A 16,172-nucleotide genomic window follows, 5' to 3' on the forward strand; every position below is an offset into this window, starting at 1 on the left:
TCCTCCTGAACTTAACAATTTTTTAGTACATGACTGCTCTCATGTGCTACTGCGTAATCGACTTTTCTTTGTATTGGTTCCTATCACGACTGTTTACTGGTTTTGGAATACGACGAGGACTGAAGAAACAGTCGTGACAAGAACCAACACAAAAAGAAAAGTCCAAAAAGCAGAATCGTATGAGTAACAAACATGTACTAAAAAAGTGTTCAGAAGAAAGATTTCCCATGTTCATTTTTTATTGTAATAGCACCATTACCCCCATGGATCCCATAAGTATGATGAATTTTATACGGTATTTACATTATGAACAAAAATACTACTCCAGTTATTACTCCAGAGAAAGTTGATGAGCGATGAATAATTTTAGTAAACTAAGTATTCTTATTATATAACTAAATATTTAATCACAAAAAAATATTATTAGTCCTTTCATGCTCTCTCTGATTGACTGCATTTTGCATTAATTTTTTATGAAAAGCGATATCTATTGACTATTTATTTATAATTTATATCCTTTCAAATTGAAGAAAGAAATTTTAAAATTTAATTTAGGTTTAGTTAGATAATCATACATCGTGAAAAGCAAAAATGCGCATAAATTTGAATTGAATTATTAGATGCATTCGTACAAGATCTTTACAATTGTGGCATAATAATTTGAGCCTCACTTCTAGTGCTATTTTCTCGGGGTCTCATCATAAGCCAATAAATGCATTATTTATCAGGTACTTAGAACAAATGATAAGCTTGTTCGAGTTTGTGGGAGATGTGATCCATTACTCTTATTGGAAGTGGGTCTTTTCAGAATTAAAAATGTCTAATAAACCAGAATTCAATAAAATTTTGCAGCAATTTTAGCCACTGCGGAAGGCGCGTTGAAGCATCGAAAGCTTTGGCAAAGAATTTTGTGTTTTCCTGTCCTGAAAAGATTGCACCCCCTAACGCATATGGAGAGACTTTATCTCCTTGATTTACTTGTGCTATTGCCACCGTTAGTATTTTACCAAAAACTATAAATTAAGCTATTCTACTAAAATAAAAGAAAGATTATCTAAATTGTGGATGTTTCCAGAATGAAATAAGAAATATGAAAAGAATCTATCATCGGAGTTATCGCACTAGAAAATTTCACATTAAAGTTAAAGTGAAAAGTTGCTCATTAAAATTTCTTGAACCACTCGAAATCGCTGATTTAGTCAGAACACATTGCTAGAATTGCTCAATGTCACGATGGCACACGGGTTGTTAGATTAGTGTTTTTGTCGGTTTTTGTTTTTTAAGCATTTCAGTCGTTTGAGCGAAAATGTGCGATTTTAGTGAAGAAGAGGAAGTTTTCCTCATGTACGCTACTTTTATGTCGTGCAAAAGGAACCGCTAAGCGAGAAGAAGGAGGTTGTGGGCAAGAGATTGGCTCCTAACGTGACCTTCACGTGGTGTCGTTGAAATTCTCTGGGGCGATTTTTTTGTACATAATATTTTTCTCCGAATGACTTCGGGGGAATTTAAAGAGTTGCTTCAGATCGTAGGGCTTTATTTTCAAAAGAAAACTACGAAAATGAGGGAGTCAATATCACCCAAATCCCGCCTGAGGTATGAGTTCCGGCGAATGGTGGCTCAATTTGTCGCAAACGGCCTGAAAATCATCAGATCGGCTGCTTCTATTTTTGTATTCCCGGCAATTGTAGTCCCAAATGACGGTTTCCTGATGCACAGCCTCAATTAATTCGGCCACCATCTCATTTGACCACGAAATCCTAGAAGTTTATGAAGGAATATAAAATGTAGATCGAACACATTTTTGTTTAGCTTTTTTCTTACTTATCCTTTGCACCGATCTTTTTCAAGATCTTTTGTCCTTCCTCCATCTCGTGCGCGATAAATAGTAATTATTAGCACTACTTTTTATCACAATTTAATCACGAATAAAGTGATGAGAAAATAGTGGCGCAGAAATCACCCGAATGACTGCAATAAAGTAGTACCTGATGAAAATTGAATGAGCAAATTTTGCTCATAAATTTGCTCAATTCTCATTAATTTGCTCATTAATTATCAATCGTATTTAATGCTATTTTAGTCTATTTAAACCAATTTTTGTGACTCGAGTCCACTTTTTTATCACTAAATGAATTGATTTCTAAAAGCTCTTGACGAAAATTGCACATTAGGACACATATCAGCAACAATTAATGTGAATCACATTAAAATTTTAATGTGAAATTCTCTAGTGTGATACCACGGTTAACTAAGTTCGATCATAGTTAACTGAAGTGTAGCATCACAATAGCTGTGATCAAGATCAATCACAGATAAAAAGTACATCTATTTAAATGCATAGCTCTGCCAACTAGTTCCACAGTTGATAGTACGACGTGGTTTACCGTATTGGTACTCTACAGCTTTTTGAAACTTGAGTGAAGTTCTTCAGTTGTTTTGTATTTCGAAAATGTGGATGATCTCTCTATCGGTTGTGCTTTTTATTTTTTATGTTATCAAACTATTAGATATCTATCATAAGAGTCACCCTTCATACAAAGTGGCTCTAGGGATTGGTGGCCTTGATCCTTTAACATTTTGCCAGACTATTAAATTGGCTCTCACAATTAATAGAGGTTTGTGCATGAAGTGTCAATAAAACTTTATAAACTTAATTCAAACTGTTGTTTTCCTAATATAATTGTGTTATGTTAAATACAGAAAATATTTTTACATCCTTCCGAGATTTTGCTCAAAAATACAAAAAATCTTATGTTTTCTGGTGTCTTGGGCGAGCATATGTGAGGGTGATAAAAGCAGAAGATATGGAGGTGACTTTAATTTTTTTTTATTATCTTGAATAATATTTAAATTCAATCATCTCTGTAAACATACAGAAAATCCTGGGTTCAGCGAAACACACGAAAAAAGGATTTGTCTATAGATACTTGTTGGCTCTTCTTGGAGAAGGTTTGCTAATCAGTGGCGGGAAAAAGTGGATTCATAGACGAAAAATACTCACGCCGGCTTTTCATTTTAACATACTTCAGCAATTCCTCGAAATCTTTCAGTAACTATTAACTAAGAAATTTTTCTATTTTTGTTTTTTCATTGAAACAAGAGAATACCAACTTTTCAGGCAAGAAGGTGCCAAACTTATTGTTCAATTGGAAAGATCCGAAACTGTTGTAGAAGTTCCAAAATTGATTTCAAAACATACACTTGATGTGATCTGCGAAACAGCCATGGGAATCAAATTGGATTCCCAGGAAGAATCGCAAATTTACCGTGAAAGTATCCATCAGGCCGGAAAAGTCCTTGTATTGCGCTTCATAAAGCCCTGGCTCAATTCTGACTTTGTCTTCAGGATATTGGGCTATGAAAAATTACTGAATAAAATACTCCAACCTATACATTCATTCACGAGAAAAATCATCCGTCAGAGAAATATCAAGTTCATGGACAATCGTGATCAGCAAGATTGCGAGATTTACGACAGACGACAGAAACACGCAATGCTGGATACTCTTTTACTTGCTGAAAAGAACAATCAAATTGATTTGGAGGGGATTCGAGAGGAAGTGGGCACATTCACTTTTGAAGGACACGATACTACAGCTTCAGCTATCAATATGATCCTCTTTTCATTGGCAGAAAATCCCGGTATTCAGGAGAAAGTTTATGAAGAAATTATGGAAATTATCCAGAGGAAGAATGGAAATAGTCTCGAAATTTTTGACTACACCAATATGACATACACAGATAGGGTCATTAAAGAATCCCTGAGGCTCTATCCACCAGTTCCCTACATATCACGAGAATTAACAGAGGATCAATTGATCAATGGATATCCTGCTCCTACAGGAACATTAGTTGAGGCTCACATTTTCGATCTCCATCGGGATCCTCAGTATTTCCCAGATCCTGAACGCTTTGATCCTGATAGATTCCTGCCGGAGCAAGTAGAAAAGCGTCATCCTTTCGCTTACCTACCTTTCTCTGCTGGTCCACGCAATTGCATTGGGCAGAAGTTTGCTCTGCTGGAGATCAAAACTGTGATCGAGAGTATCCTTATCAACTTCCATCTCTCACCCATTACTCAACGGGAAGATCTTGTCTTTGTTGCTGATCTTGTGCTCAGAACAGCCGATCCCATAAAGATTAAGTTTACGAGGCGATCATAAAATTCAACAAGATTACATACAATGATACATAATACTAAATCAATTCTTACTTCTATTTCCACCGCAATTAACATTTAAAAATAACTTTGTTTCAGAAAAATTCTGAGTGATTTTTCTTATGTAATTTTAAGGAGGAAGAAGAAAGGTGTTTATAGAGCAATTTCCATTTGTAATGAACACTCATAGTGAGCAAAAAGACATACAAATTACTGCTCAGGCGACTTTAGTGTGGAATAAAACAAGTTTTTAAAATGAATCTTAAATATTTAACTCCTAAAGACCCCTTCACACTTGGAATGAAAATGGACATATTGAAATTTTTTTTTTTTTTTCAATTTTATTCTGCTGCACTAAAGACATTCAAATAAATATGGAACACTCGACTCAATGAATCTTAAAATTAGTAATAAAAATCAAAACTAAGCTATTAATATAAAAAATAAATAGCAATAATTAAATAATTTAGAATTATTTTTTTTTTACAATTTTTAGCTAAACGAAAATAATTATTTTTTACTTGGAAATATATTACCTACAAATAAAATAAATTAGACTATTCTTTTTGTAAAGATTTAGCTTAGACGATTTGGACGGTTCAGGTTTTTTACTGACCAAATTTTATTTTCTACTGATCACTTGTTTCTTTTATCAATAAAACTCGTGGTCAATAAATTCAATTCAATTCAATTCATTTATTCATCACAAAAAATAGGGTATTTCCCTCTTACAAATTTGTGACAGATGAAAGATAAAAACTGCAAAATTAAAAAAAAATAATCATTGAAAAAAAGAGATTTAGGAAGAATAATAAAAAAATAGTTTAAAAAAAAAGAAAAATTGTTAAGATTCAAAGAGCTACTCAGATGAGTTTAGGAAGTGCCACCTTATATGTAGCAGCAACCGATCGTCTCAATTAATCGTTGTCTAAATTAATCAGTGATCAGTGAAAACTTTAAAATGATCATGTTCATTTTTGATCAAAAAAAATCTTCTTTGTTCAGTTAATAAAATAAATAAAAAAATCTTTTAGGGGGTTCCCCTAATTACAAGGTCAAAATAGGTCTATATTTTTTTTTTATTTCTTAAATAATAGGTAAACTATCTAAGAATACACTATAAAAATTTCAGAAGCCAATTCGATGTATTTTCGAAGATACAGAGACCGAGCAGATTTTTAAGCACTCGGTCCAACATTCAAAACTTTGAAGTACGTTTTCTCGGTTTTCTCCATTTCTAATTTTTACGATTTTGTCGAATTGGCGGGAAAATTGAGAAAAACTTATGGTCCAATTTTAATGAATTAAGGCTTATTTGCTTCGGAATTAAATTCTCTTCTAGTTGAACTAAAAGAATTGCTGAAAACTTATTTTTCTATCTTTTACATGATGTTAAAGTCAAAATTTTATCGTAAAAAGGGACAGATAATCCTAACCGGCTTATGTAGGTGAGATTCTTAACGTGAGCTAACTCGGAGTGCATGCAAATTCGATTTGGAGCTGAAGTTGGGAGACGCCATTCAGTTATCTTGAATCAAATTCGTGAAATTATGCAAATTTTGTATTTAAACCAAAATATCAAGGATTTGGATGAACTGGCAGAAAAGTGATATATGGGTGAAATGTAGACCAGAATGTTCTCTATAATTTTCCCATAGAACATGATCTCATCGATTACTTAGAAGCCAAGATAAGCGAGGTTTTTTGTTTCTTAACTCGTTTTTTCATCCAGAGTGCCCCAAGTAGTCATTTGTTGAGCTTCAAATATTTCAAAGAATTGTTGTATTTTGTGGGACTTTCCATTTAAAACCCTATTTTAAGTGTCTTGGTGGAGTAGAGGCAGTCAAATTGGCATCTGAGTGATTTCAAAGCGTTATTATGGGAAAAATCATTTTTTTCCCACTTAAACGGCAAAATCGGAGTGATAGCGTAGTCTGAGCGGAAAATGATGTATGGACGAAATGTAGAGACAAATGTGCTCTACAATTATGTCGAAGTAATCATCAAAATCGGTTCAGCGACAGTCGAGATAATTGAGGTTATGTAATATTGAAATTGGTTTTTCGACTGTGGCGCCCCTGGTGTTGGTCCCACGAAGTTCAAATATTCTAGAAAGTTGTAGCATTTGGTGAGATCTTTCGTTTAAGCCCTCACTCATCAAAATCGGTCACATAGAACCGGAGATATGATTTTTTGAATTTTGTGAACTTTGACCCCTCATATCTCCGGTTCTATTGAAACCACAGCGCGCATACGCACCATTTTGGAAACGTCCTAGACTGGACTACAACATACTAAAATTTCATTAACTTGCACAATGCCGTTTTTGAGAAAAGTGACTTTGAATTTCGATGAATTTTGACGCTATCACAGCGCCACCTGTGGTGACTTTTTGAACTTCCATCTGAAAGTGCTCATCGATACGAAACCAAAAAGGTAAAATTTAGGTCGCTATGTTAATTAGAACCGGAGATAGAGGCCGGTCAATGTTCGAACTTTGACCCATTATAGCTCGGGTCAGGGGTTTTAGATCGACTTAAGGTTTTTTTTGTTTGATAGGTATAATCAACGGCTACAACATACTAAATTTTCAGCCCGATGCACAATGGAATTTTTGAGTTATTTAACTTTTAAGATTTAAAAATTTTCTTTTTAAAAAAAGCGCCCCTAGCGGTGGTTTTATGAACTTGCGATGTTAGAAGGGGAAGTGGCATTTTACGAGAGCTTTCCAAAAAGCCCTCACTTTTTAAATTCTGACAGTTAGAACCGGAGTTATGGCCATTTTAAGAAATTTTTTTTGGACCCTTATAGCTCGGGTCAGGGGGGTCGGGGGACCTTAAGTTTGGTATTGATGGAAAGCTCTAAGGCCCAGCTATAACATACTAAAATTTGAGTCCGCTGAATGCCATAGGGGCGGAGCTATTGAGAAAACAAAAAAAGGGGGGTCTTCAAAATGGCGGAAGGAGGGGTGGGGGTGGGGGGTCTATGCACCAATTTGCAATTTTCACCCGATATATAACCTTTGCCGAAAACCGCAAGTCGATATCTTTTTTAGTTTAGGAGCTATTAAGCTCCAAAGAGCGGCCGGCCGGCCGGCCGGCCGGCCGGGAACGTAACTTAGCCACATATATATTCGGAATCAGGAAGTGGCGAAACACATTTTGGCCAAATTTGAGGTCGATCGGACGACATGAAATTTTGTTAGGATTATAGTAGGTGAGATTGTTAAGAATCTCACCTAATACATCTCTTTTAAAAGCACAGATTTCACGTTTTTCCTCGGATTTTCTTAGTTTAAATATTAAATAAACTTATGTTATGAGAATTGAAATGTTTTTAGTTGCTTTTTTTCAGAAGAATTATGAACTGCAGATTTCCCGCCAAATAGAGAATAATGCGTCGAGACGCTCCAGTAAATTATTCATTAGTCCGCCAATTTAGTACTATATTTTTTCTTGAAAAAAAATTATTTAAGAACCTCAAATATGTATATAAACGATATAAACATATACTAAAAATTTCAAGAAGATTTGTCGTCTAGGGGAAGGTTTTGCACCTTCGTAATGTTGCAGCTTCGTAAAAGTTGATTTTTGTCCAAGTTACTGAATTAATTTCATCCATGGACATATAATCTAAAAGCTAGTCCTACATCTCACATTTCCTGATAAATTTGGAAGCCTAGGCCTTTTTTCCTGGGTCCAAAAGGCAAAAATAAAAAATGGGCCTAAAATAGTAATTCTGATGTGTAATATTTTATGCATTTTTGCACTCTGAAAGTGTCTTTTCGAAAAAGCAACTATTCCAAGTTATAGAGGGTTTATTAGGGTTAATTATTTACCGTGAAAATCTTTTGCTTGAATGGGATCGTTTTTGTGGGTGGAGGAAAATTCATAAAAATTACCACCTTTGCAGCTCAGGAAAATTGAATTTTGCAGCTTCGTAAAAACATCTGTCAAAATTACTGACCACCGAATTTGAGAATTCCTCACTGTTTTGGGTCATATTGTGCAGACCGCTCGGGATATTTGACTCATTAGAGATTCCACTGAATAAATTCACAAGAAAATTGGGATATTAAACAATTTTTACTAAAATCTCGAAGAAAAACACGTATTTCCTTGTTTTAAAGTGGAACTTTCCACATTTCACTTTAAATTGGTGGCTAGTCATTATTGAAATCAGTTACGTCCGAAATATGTTCTGTAAGACCCATTGGAGGTGTTAGAGAAAATCTGAGGATTACATTAGGTGTGATTATGAGAGAATCATACCCAACCAAGCTCTTAACTGACTGTCAGAATGCAGGGAAAAAATGGTTTTCCGAGTGTCAAAAAACATGTGTTAGAAAAATAGCTTAAAAGTGATTTTTAATGCATGATACCTCCTATAAACGGTGAAAACAAGTAGATGAAAATTCCATCTAAGTAGTGATGCCCAAATTTTTGTGTCCGGTGTAATGTTTTCGGGGAAAATGAGGCCTACAGAGGTGGGAAAAAGTGGTACGAAGCTGAGTTAACCAGGGCACATTCGTAAAAAATGCAGCTACATTTTCATTTTCATGTAGAGGAAAATCCAAGGACTTCCAGGAATTTTGTGAGGCAGAATTATGAACCCAATAAGTAAGAGATTTTTTTTATATAATGATATAATTGATTCGGTGTGTGTGGCATTCAGTAAAAAATCTTGAATCTTAGACTCCTTTTTTAGTACGAACCTTCGAAACCTTCTCCTATTTGTTCTCCAAAAAAATCGCGAAAAACAGCTCGTTTTTAGCTTCCTAAGAGAACCCCCTTTAAGGATACTTTAATTACCAAGATGGTTCAAAACTTTTAAACTTTCTTTTTTGCTCCGTGTGGTACTAATTTTAAAATAAACTAATTTTTCATAAATAGATATTGCACTAATAAGAGGAATTTTGAAAAAAAACTGCACATTTTGAAAGAAAAAATATTGATACTATACTTTTCCAATGACATCTTCTATTGATCATTGTAAAAGCCAAATAAATAAGTAATTTAAGTTACAAATTCCATAGCCTTTATGTGCAGGTCCTGAACATTCGAACGCAAGACCCGTGTTAAAACCCAAGTTTAATTAATTTTATTAAAATCAAGTAAAAACGCACTTGATTTTTGATACTAAGATTGAGCGTTTATTATGGTACAAACGCTTCTGTTCTAAGTTCTATAGAATAAATATTGAGTTGATCTGATGCTTCATCGTAACAGTAGGACACAGAAGGCGTATAACACTTCTTGAAGTAAATACAGATGAATTTGGGAAAATGTTTATTAATTTGGCAATTAAAAGATTCTTCATTCTCTCGTATCTCTGGTACGATGCCTTATCATATTGCTAATTCAAAGCAAAAATCATTATATATAGGGGAAAGTACTCTCTCTTCGAACTCTCATGGCTTCGAATAATGTGAATTTCTTTTACTTTTTCTAAGATATTTCCACATGATTGTTACATAATTATCAATTATTCATAAATAAGCTAACTAATATATTTAATAGAAATGTTTAAGTCTCTTAGGAAAACTTAAAGAAATTCGCATTATTCAAAGGCATGAATGTTCAAAGGGAGAGTACTTTCCCCTACACAATTGAAATTAAAAAAAGAATATGAGAATTTAACAAAAATCGTTGATCAGAGAAATACATTCGAAATTTTCTAGGTTAGCCGAGACACATATAATATAAAAAAAAATAATGAAGTTTTATGAGTAATGATTTTACACACTTTCTGGAATGAGAATGTTCTTGTCGGACAGCAAAATAAAAGATGAAAAATATTATTTGAATTTGAAATAAAAAGGGAAGTTATAATGAAAGGGAAAATGATTTTATACGTAGTAGGTGTGTGTCTCTGCTAAAACCTTTCGATTTTGATGTAATTAAACTCTTATGCTTATAAATATTATAAGACAATTCCATAAAGCTTTTTTCCATATATATGTCAATATTAAATTCAAGTGTTTGTAGAGGATTAACAAATTCTTCATTTAATTCATTTAATTGAGGTGAAAGATCACATCTGTAATCGTAAATTGATACTATTTGTTTAGTCATTGGATTATTTCCAGTAATCGTCACCCCTCTGGGATGACAAATGATCATGTACTACTGTTCTTATTTACACGAGATTAGAAACTGTTTTTATTCTCTGCATTTTCTCCGTCCGTTGGAAAAACTGATTTTTAATTGCTGATACATAATAGAGATACACGATCTCCTTGAGATTTTTCTCTCGTGCTTAGATCGAGTAACGAGGAAAAGATCACTTGTACAATCAGTAGTAATAGTGCAATTGGAAGTGAAGCATTTACTATCGTGACTTTCTTGTGAATTGAGAAATGTTGCACATTTTGGTGATATTCTTTGCGATCTTAGCGATTTCAACGATCCTCCTGGAAATATTCTTCCGGAGTCTACCCTCATATACAGCAACAATTGGAGTTGGAGGACCATATCCTAAGCCTTTCTGGCAGGGTGTAAAATTTGCACTAACTCTCAATCGAGGTGATTTAGTCTCATTTTATATATCCAGATAAATTTTTAATTGTTTCACTCTTGTTCTTATAATTTTTTAGTGAGTATTTTTACGTTATTTCGGACGTATGCAGAAACATTTCAGAAATCCTATGCATTCTTCGGATTCGGGCGAATCTATTTGCACATTATAAAAGCTGAAGATATGGAAGTAAGCATTATAAGAACAAGTTTCTAAAACTAATTGTAAATCCATATAATTTGCATTTATTGTTAGCTTGATGCATTCTGATTTTTCGTAGAACATTCTCAATTCCTCGAAACATGCCAAGAAAAGCTTCATGTACAATTTTCTTGTTCCATTCCTTGGAGATGGATTGCTAATCAGTGGAGGAACAAAATGGTCTCAAAGGCGGAGAATTCTTACACCAGCTTTTCATTTTAATATTCTTCAGCAATTTCTCAAGATCTTCCAGTAAGTAATTCTTTTTATAATTTCTTAAAAGTGCCCTATTAGCTATAGTATTAAGAAATTGCGACTTTATCCAGGTTCAAGACATTTAATCGGAACTTACTAAAGAAAGATTTGCATTAATTATACTTTTGTTTATTTAATTTATTTTTTATTAATTGCATAAGATTATATTCTCTCTATAGTATAACACTGTGCTTTACTGCTTTTGAATTCTGTATAAGTAATTAATGTTGGATGAATAATAGTGATATCGTCGGTTGGATCAGCAACTGTGCTAACTATATTTGTTTCGTGTCTGTTGCAAATGTAGTTAGCACAGTCGATCCAACATAAAATATGTTGATTAACGTGAGAACAATGTTTCTCTAGGCAATTGAATTTCTTAAATTTATTATTATTATTACATATTTTTTGTATTACCATATTTGTGTATTAAAGGATGTTGCAATAGTGATTAATAATTTATATTATTCATATTTAATATATATATACATAAAACTTTAGCTTCCAATTTTTCCTTGCTTTTAAAGGTAATAGAACGTCTTTAAAAGAATGGGAGATCAAGAAAAACTATCTCTGACAAATATTCTGAACAAGATGGTTTATTAAATTGAAATATGTTTTCATTGATTTTCAAAAATATCTTTTTGCATTTGTATGAAAATAAGGTTCTCTTGGGAATTTCGAATAATGTAATCTTAATTTTTTACTAAAATCTAGAATTTCTCTCTAAACAGACTTCAAACTCGAGATTTCGTACCAATCTCTAAAATCTTAAATGTCCAAAATCAACAATCAATTGCAGCGATTGCAGCAATTTTTCAAAATCTGTTTAACCAACTCGCTTTAATTTTAATGGTATAGATATGCTATTTAACAAGGCAATCATTTTTTACAATATTATATATCCTGAATTGATAGAATTTTCTAAGTTCATTGTATACCGCTCAGGAGCGCCTCTTGCCAATAAAAATGCCTTTTCTGTGCCCCTGATTTTTAACTGCTCGAATTCCACGAGAGAGCAGTTTCCACAATCTTTCAATTTCTCACCATCTGGCTGCCAAACGGCGAGAGATATTACCTTCCGATCTTCGGTGACCCTCCCATAAGTTAACATTTCCTAGCGAACTAACTTACCCCAATTATCCCCCCTCCAAACCTTCTAACTCCACCAAAAACATGTTTTTTTTACTTTTCTCAAAATTGGGCCTAAGAATTTCGTTCAATTTTTTGGACGTAGTCCACTTGAACATGTCAGCCTCGGTAGCTATCATTAGAAAATTCGCCATCTTCAATTATTCAAGGTCAAAAGGCCTAATTTTAAAAAGGTTTGGTCAATCAAATAATTTCAGTTTTTTAAGAAACCTTTTCTTAAACAATTTTTAACTTCAATTTGCTTTTATGATGGTCTGTAAAAAAAATTTCCAAAAAAGAATTATAAGGCAGAGCTCCTTCTCGGGAGGTCGAGCAGCTTGCAAAGCCTAGGATGATCATAGCCTGCACAAAATCTGAGTAAAACGATCAAAATTGCGAAACGTTTCGTTCGGAACCTGTGAGGATTTTACATTCAATTTTAACCGTCTTATGCTGAAGCTGTGCGCTTTTTATTTGTAATTTATTCTTTTCGTGTTGAAGCTATGAGTGCACTACATACAAGCGAAATTATTTCAAGCGTAACTTGCGCGCAATTTGAACGCAATATTAACCAATTTATGCTGAAGCAGTGCCGGTTATTGTTATATCAAAATCTCATAAAAAATAGTCTATATAATTACTATAAAAAATAATAAAGTTTTTTTTTATTTTAAAAATTGATTGATCAAGTCATGTCATTTGCCAATTACGAATAGTGAAAAAATCATATTTTTATGTCTCATTGCTTTACATGTTTAGTTTACTAATAATATAAAATTTTATTCTATTTTTCGTTAACGGTCAAAAAGCTTAACATTTTAAGGATATATACAACATTCTGAAATATCTATCTGTGAAAAAAGGACGAAGTTCTTTTAATGCTAAACCTACCAAGACCCAGTCAAATTGACCAGTTTAAAATAAACACATATTTTAAACGGTATAATGCCCCTATCAAACTTTATGAATTTCCTGAAATATGCATGTAACATATTTTTCAGCATTCAAATTTTAATTTATTGTTCTTTTACAAAACAAATTTGTTGAGAATCCTACATTATCGCAGTTTGTCACTTGACCGAAAAACGGCCAAAAACAGTCGGTAGGTTTAGTGTTAATTACAAAAAATTAACATTTTTTACTACAGGCAGTATGTTTAATGTGTACAAAATCGTTCAATTACTTCATATCTATGGGTTTTCAAAATGAAATTTGTTTCATGGTTTTCCCAAAAATGTTTCCTTGAAATTTCTCATAAGAAATATCAATATTGGTATTGCTAACAGGAAATGTTCAAAAGATTCAAAAATGCGTAATTTTCCTTTTTTACATTTTACACATTTTTTACATTTTACATATTTTTTACATTTTTACATATTTTTTACATGTAAAATGTAAAAAATATTTTTTACTATGTAAAAGCACAACCCTGTCGTTCAAGTTCCAGAACGAAGACAAGATGAAAAAAGAGCGGATTTTACCCACTCCCTTCTTGAGTTCGAGTATTAAAATTATGCAATTTTAAATATTTAATTTTTTATCTAATAAATTTATAGTTTTCAGGCACTTTTGTTAACAAAAACTCTTTATCCTTATATTTTTTATCAAAGCAATTTCGCTAGGCATAGTTGACAACAAATCTGAAAAGCAAAATCATAAGATATTATAACTAAAATAGCCAAATTTTATCAACTGCTATTTAGGGTAAGTGTGCCAAATTTCGGCATAGTTGCATGCAAGCGCCAAAGTCTCAAGTTTGAAAAGTAATATCTTTAATAGAAATTGATTTTTTTTATTACTTCTTTTTAAGGAGTGTTGCTTAGAACCTTGTTAACAGTTTGTCGTCTTTATTTACTCCAAAATCATTCTTAACACATTATAAAATGAATAAAAATGTTGACAGAGCTTTGGTGCCCTATTTCGGCCACCTTGATTCTCATAGTTCCTTGCCCTTCAGGAATTCTTCTAATGCCTTTTTCATGTCATTTCGTTTGTCGAATCTACATTTTTTGTTATTCTTTTCCATTGTATAATCTCTAGAATATGTAAAAACTAAAACTTCATGGAAATTCGAGGAACTAAAAGGATGGCCGAAATTGCAAGCTGGCCGGAATTTGGCGCACTTACCCTATTTAAAATAACTTGTTTTAAGTTAAAAATGTTTATTATTTTAGGAAGAAAAGCAATTTATTTAATCATGTGATAGTATAGCTTAAACTTTATAATGACACTATTTTTACATACTTAGTCATCACCTGAAAGAGTATTATTTTGCATATCTTATATTTAATTTTATTCCACTACGTAAACAACTTTTAATTAATTCTTAAAACACGTGATTGTAAAAAATCTTCTCTAAAAATATGTAAGAAATAAGTATAGGGGAAAGTGGTCAGTTCCTAACTGCTGATTTAAGTTTAGTACTACAGGTTCAATGGGTCATTCAATGGGTCAAGTGGTAGAGCACTCACTCTGATGCAAGTGTCCCGGATTTGAATCCCCTTTAGGTCACCAGGAATTTTTCTGGCGTTAAAGGTATTCGGATTGCATCCGTAGTGAGCTTCACTGCACTTGATTCCACGGGGCATGAGACTGACAACCTCATCCCGTACAAGAAAAAATAATAATGCATACGTCTATAAATCCCCTTGCGGGAAGGCCTTGTTCCTTCATGGAATGTTGTGCCAGCATTATTATTATTATTATTATTATTGTAAGTTCTACAGGTTCTAAGCATATAAAATAATCCCTTTTTACAGGGAGGAAAGTATAAACCTTTCTCAAAAACTATTGAAATTGGATCCTGAAGATCGAGGAATTGTAAATCTTCCTCCTTTAACTTCTCGTCATACCCTTGATACGATTTGTGAGACCGCGATGGGAGTTAAGTTGGACTCTCTGGAAGAACCAGATGCCTATCGCAATAATATCTACAGCATTGGTAGATTGTTGGTTGATAGAAGTCTTCAGCCCTGGCTGGCCAATGACTTTATTTTCAAGGTTCTGGGGTATAAGGAGAAATTAGATAAATGCCTTACTCCTATCCATTCCTTCACGAGGAAGATCATTCAACAGAGACGCTATGAGTTTCATGAGGAGGACATTGTCCCAGTGGCTAGTACAAGTGAAGATATCTATGGTGGGAAGAAGCAGAGATATGCCATGCTTGATACACTCTTGACGGCTGAAAGGAACAATTTGATTGACGTTGAGGGAATTCGGGAGGAAGTGGATACTTTTACTTTTGAAGGACATGATACTACAGCTTCAGGGATAACTATGATCCTGTTTTGCCTTGCGCAAAATCCCGATATTCAAGAAAAGGTTTATGAGGAAATAAAATCCATCCGACAGGAGAAGAATGGAGCTCCTCTCGAGATTGCTGACTACAGTAATTTGGTTTACACAGATCGTGTGATTAAGGAATGTCTTAGAATGTATCCACCAGTTCCATTTATCTCGAGAGAATTGACAGAAACACAAGAAGTCAATGGATATCCTGTGCCGACTGGAACAATTGTTGCCCTTCACATTTTCGATCTCCATCGGGATCCTCAGTATTTCCCAGATCCTGAACGCTTCGATCCTGATAGATTCCTGCCAGAGCAAGTAGAAAAGCGTCATCCTTTCGCTTACCTACCTTTCTCTGCTGGTCCACGCAATTGCATTGGGCAGAAGTTTGCTCTGCTGGAGATTAAAACTGTGATCGAGAGTATCCTTATCAATTTCCATCTCTCGCCCATTACTCGACGGGAGGATCTTGTCTTTGTTACTGATCTTGTGCTCAGAACAGCCGATCCCATAAAAATCAAATTCACAAGAAGAACTTAGAACCAAAAGCAATCTTGCGAATTGTAACTTGAATGCAATATAGGAAAATCAATAAAACTGCAAAATGAAACACCAGGTA

The 16,172-nt window shown here is 33.6% G+C and overlaps 2 protein-coding genes across 2 annotated transcripts; both read left to right on the forward strand.

Annotated features, from left to right (window-relative positions):
* The first annotated feature begins 2,359 nt into the window (after positions 1–2,359).
* Positions 2,360–4,419, forward strand: LOC129804335 (probable cytochrome P450 4ac1). Its single transcript, XM_055851547.1, has 4 exons — positions 2,360–2,615; positions 2,701–2,810; positions 2,877–3,049; positions 3,119–4,419. The coding sequence occupies exons 1-4, from the start codon at positions 2,450–2,452 to the stop codon at positions 4,161–4,163; spliced, it is 1,494 nt and encodes a 497-aa protein (XP_055707522.1). The 5' UTR covers positions 2,360–2,449; the 3' UTR covers positions 4,164–4,419.
* Positions 4,420–10,170: 5,751 nt separating this feature from the next.
* Positions 10,171–16,163, forward strand: LOC129804333 (probable cytochrome P450 4ac1). The gene is made up of 4 exons (XM_055851544.1): positions 10,171–10,683; positions 10,755–10,864; positions 10,956–11,128; positions 15,022–16,163. The coding sequence occupies exons 1-4, from the start codon at positions 10,518–10,520 to the stop codon at positions 16,091–16,093; spliced, it is 1,521 nt and encodes a 506-aa protein (XP_055707519.1). The 5' UTR covers positions 10,171–10,517; the 3' UTR covers positions 16,094–16,163.
* Positions 16,164–16,172: the final 9 nt, after the last annotated feature.

The sequence above is a fragment of the Phlebotomus papatasi genome, chromosome 2, assembly GCF_024763615.1.
Source record: "Phlebotomus papatasi isolate M1 chromosome 2, Ppap_2.1, whole genome shotgun sequence".
Taxonomy (NCBI): Eukaryota; Metazoa; Arthropoda; class Insecta; order Diptera; family Psychodidae; genus Phlebotomus; species Phlebotomus papatasi.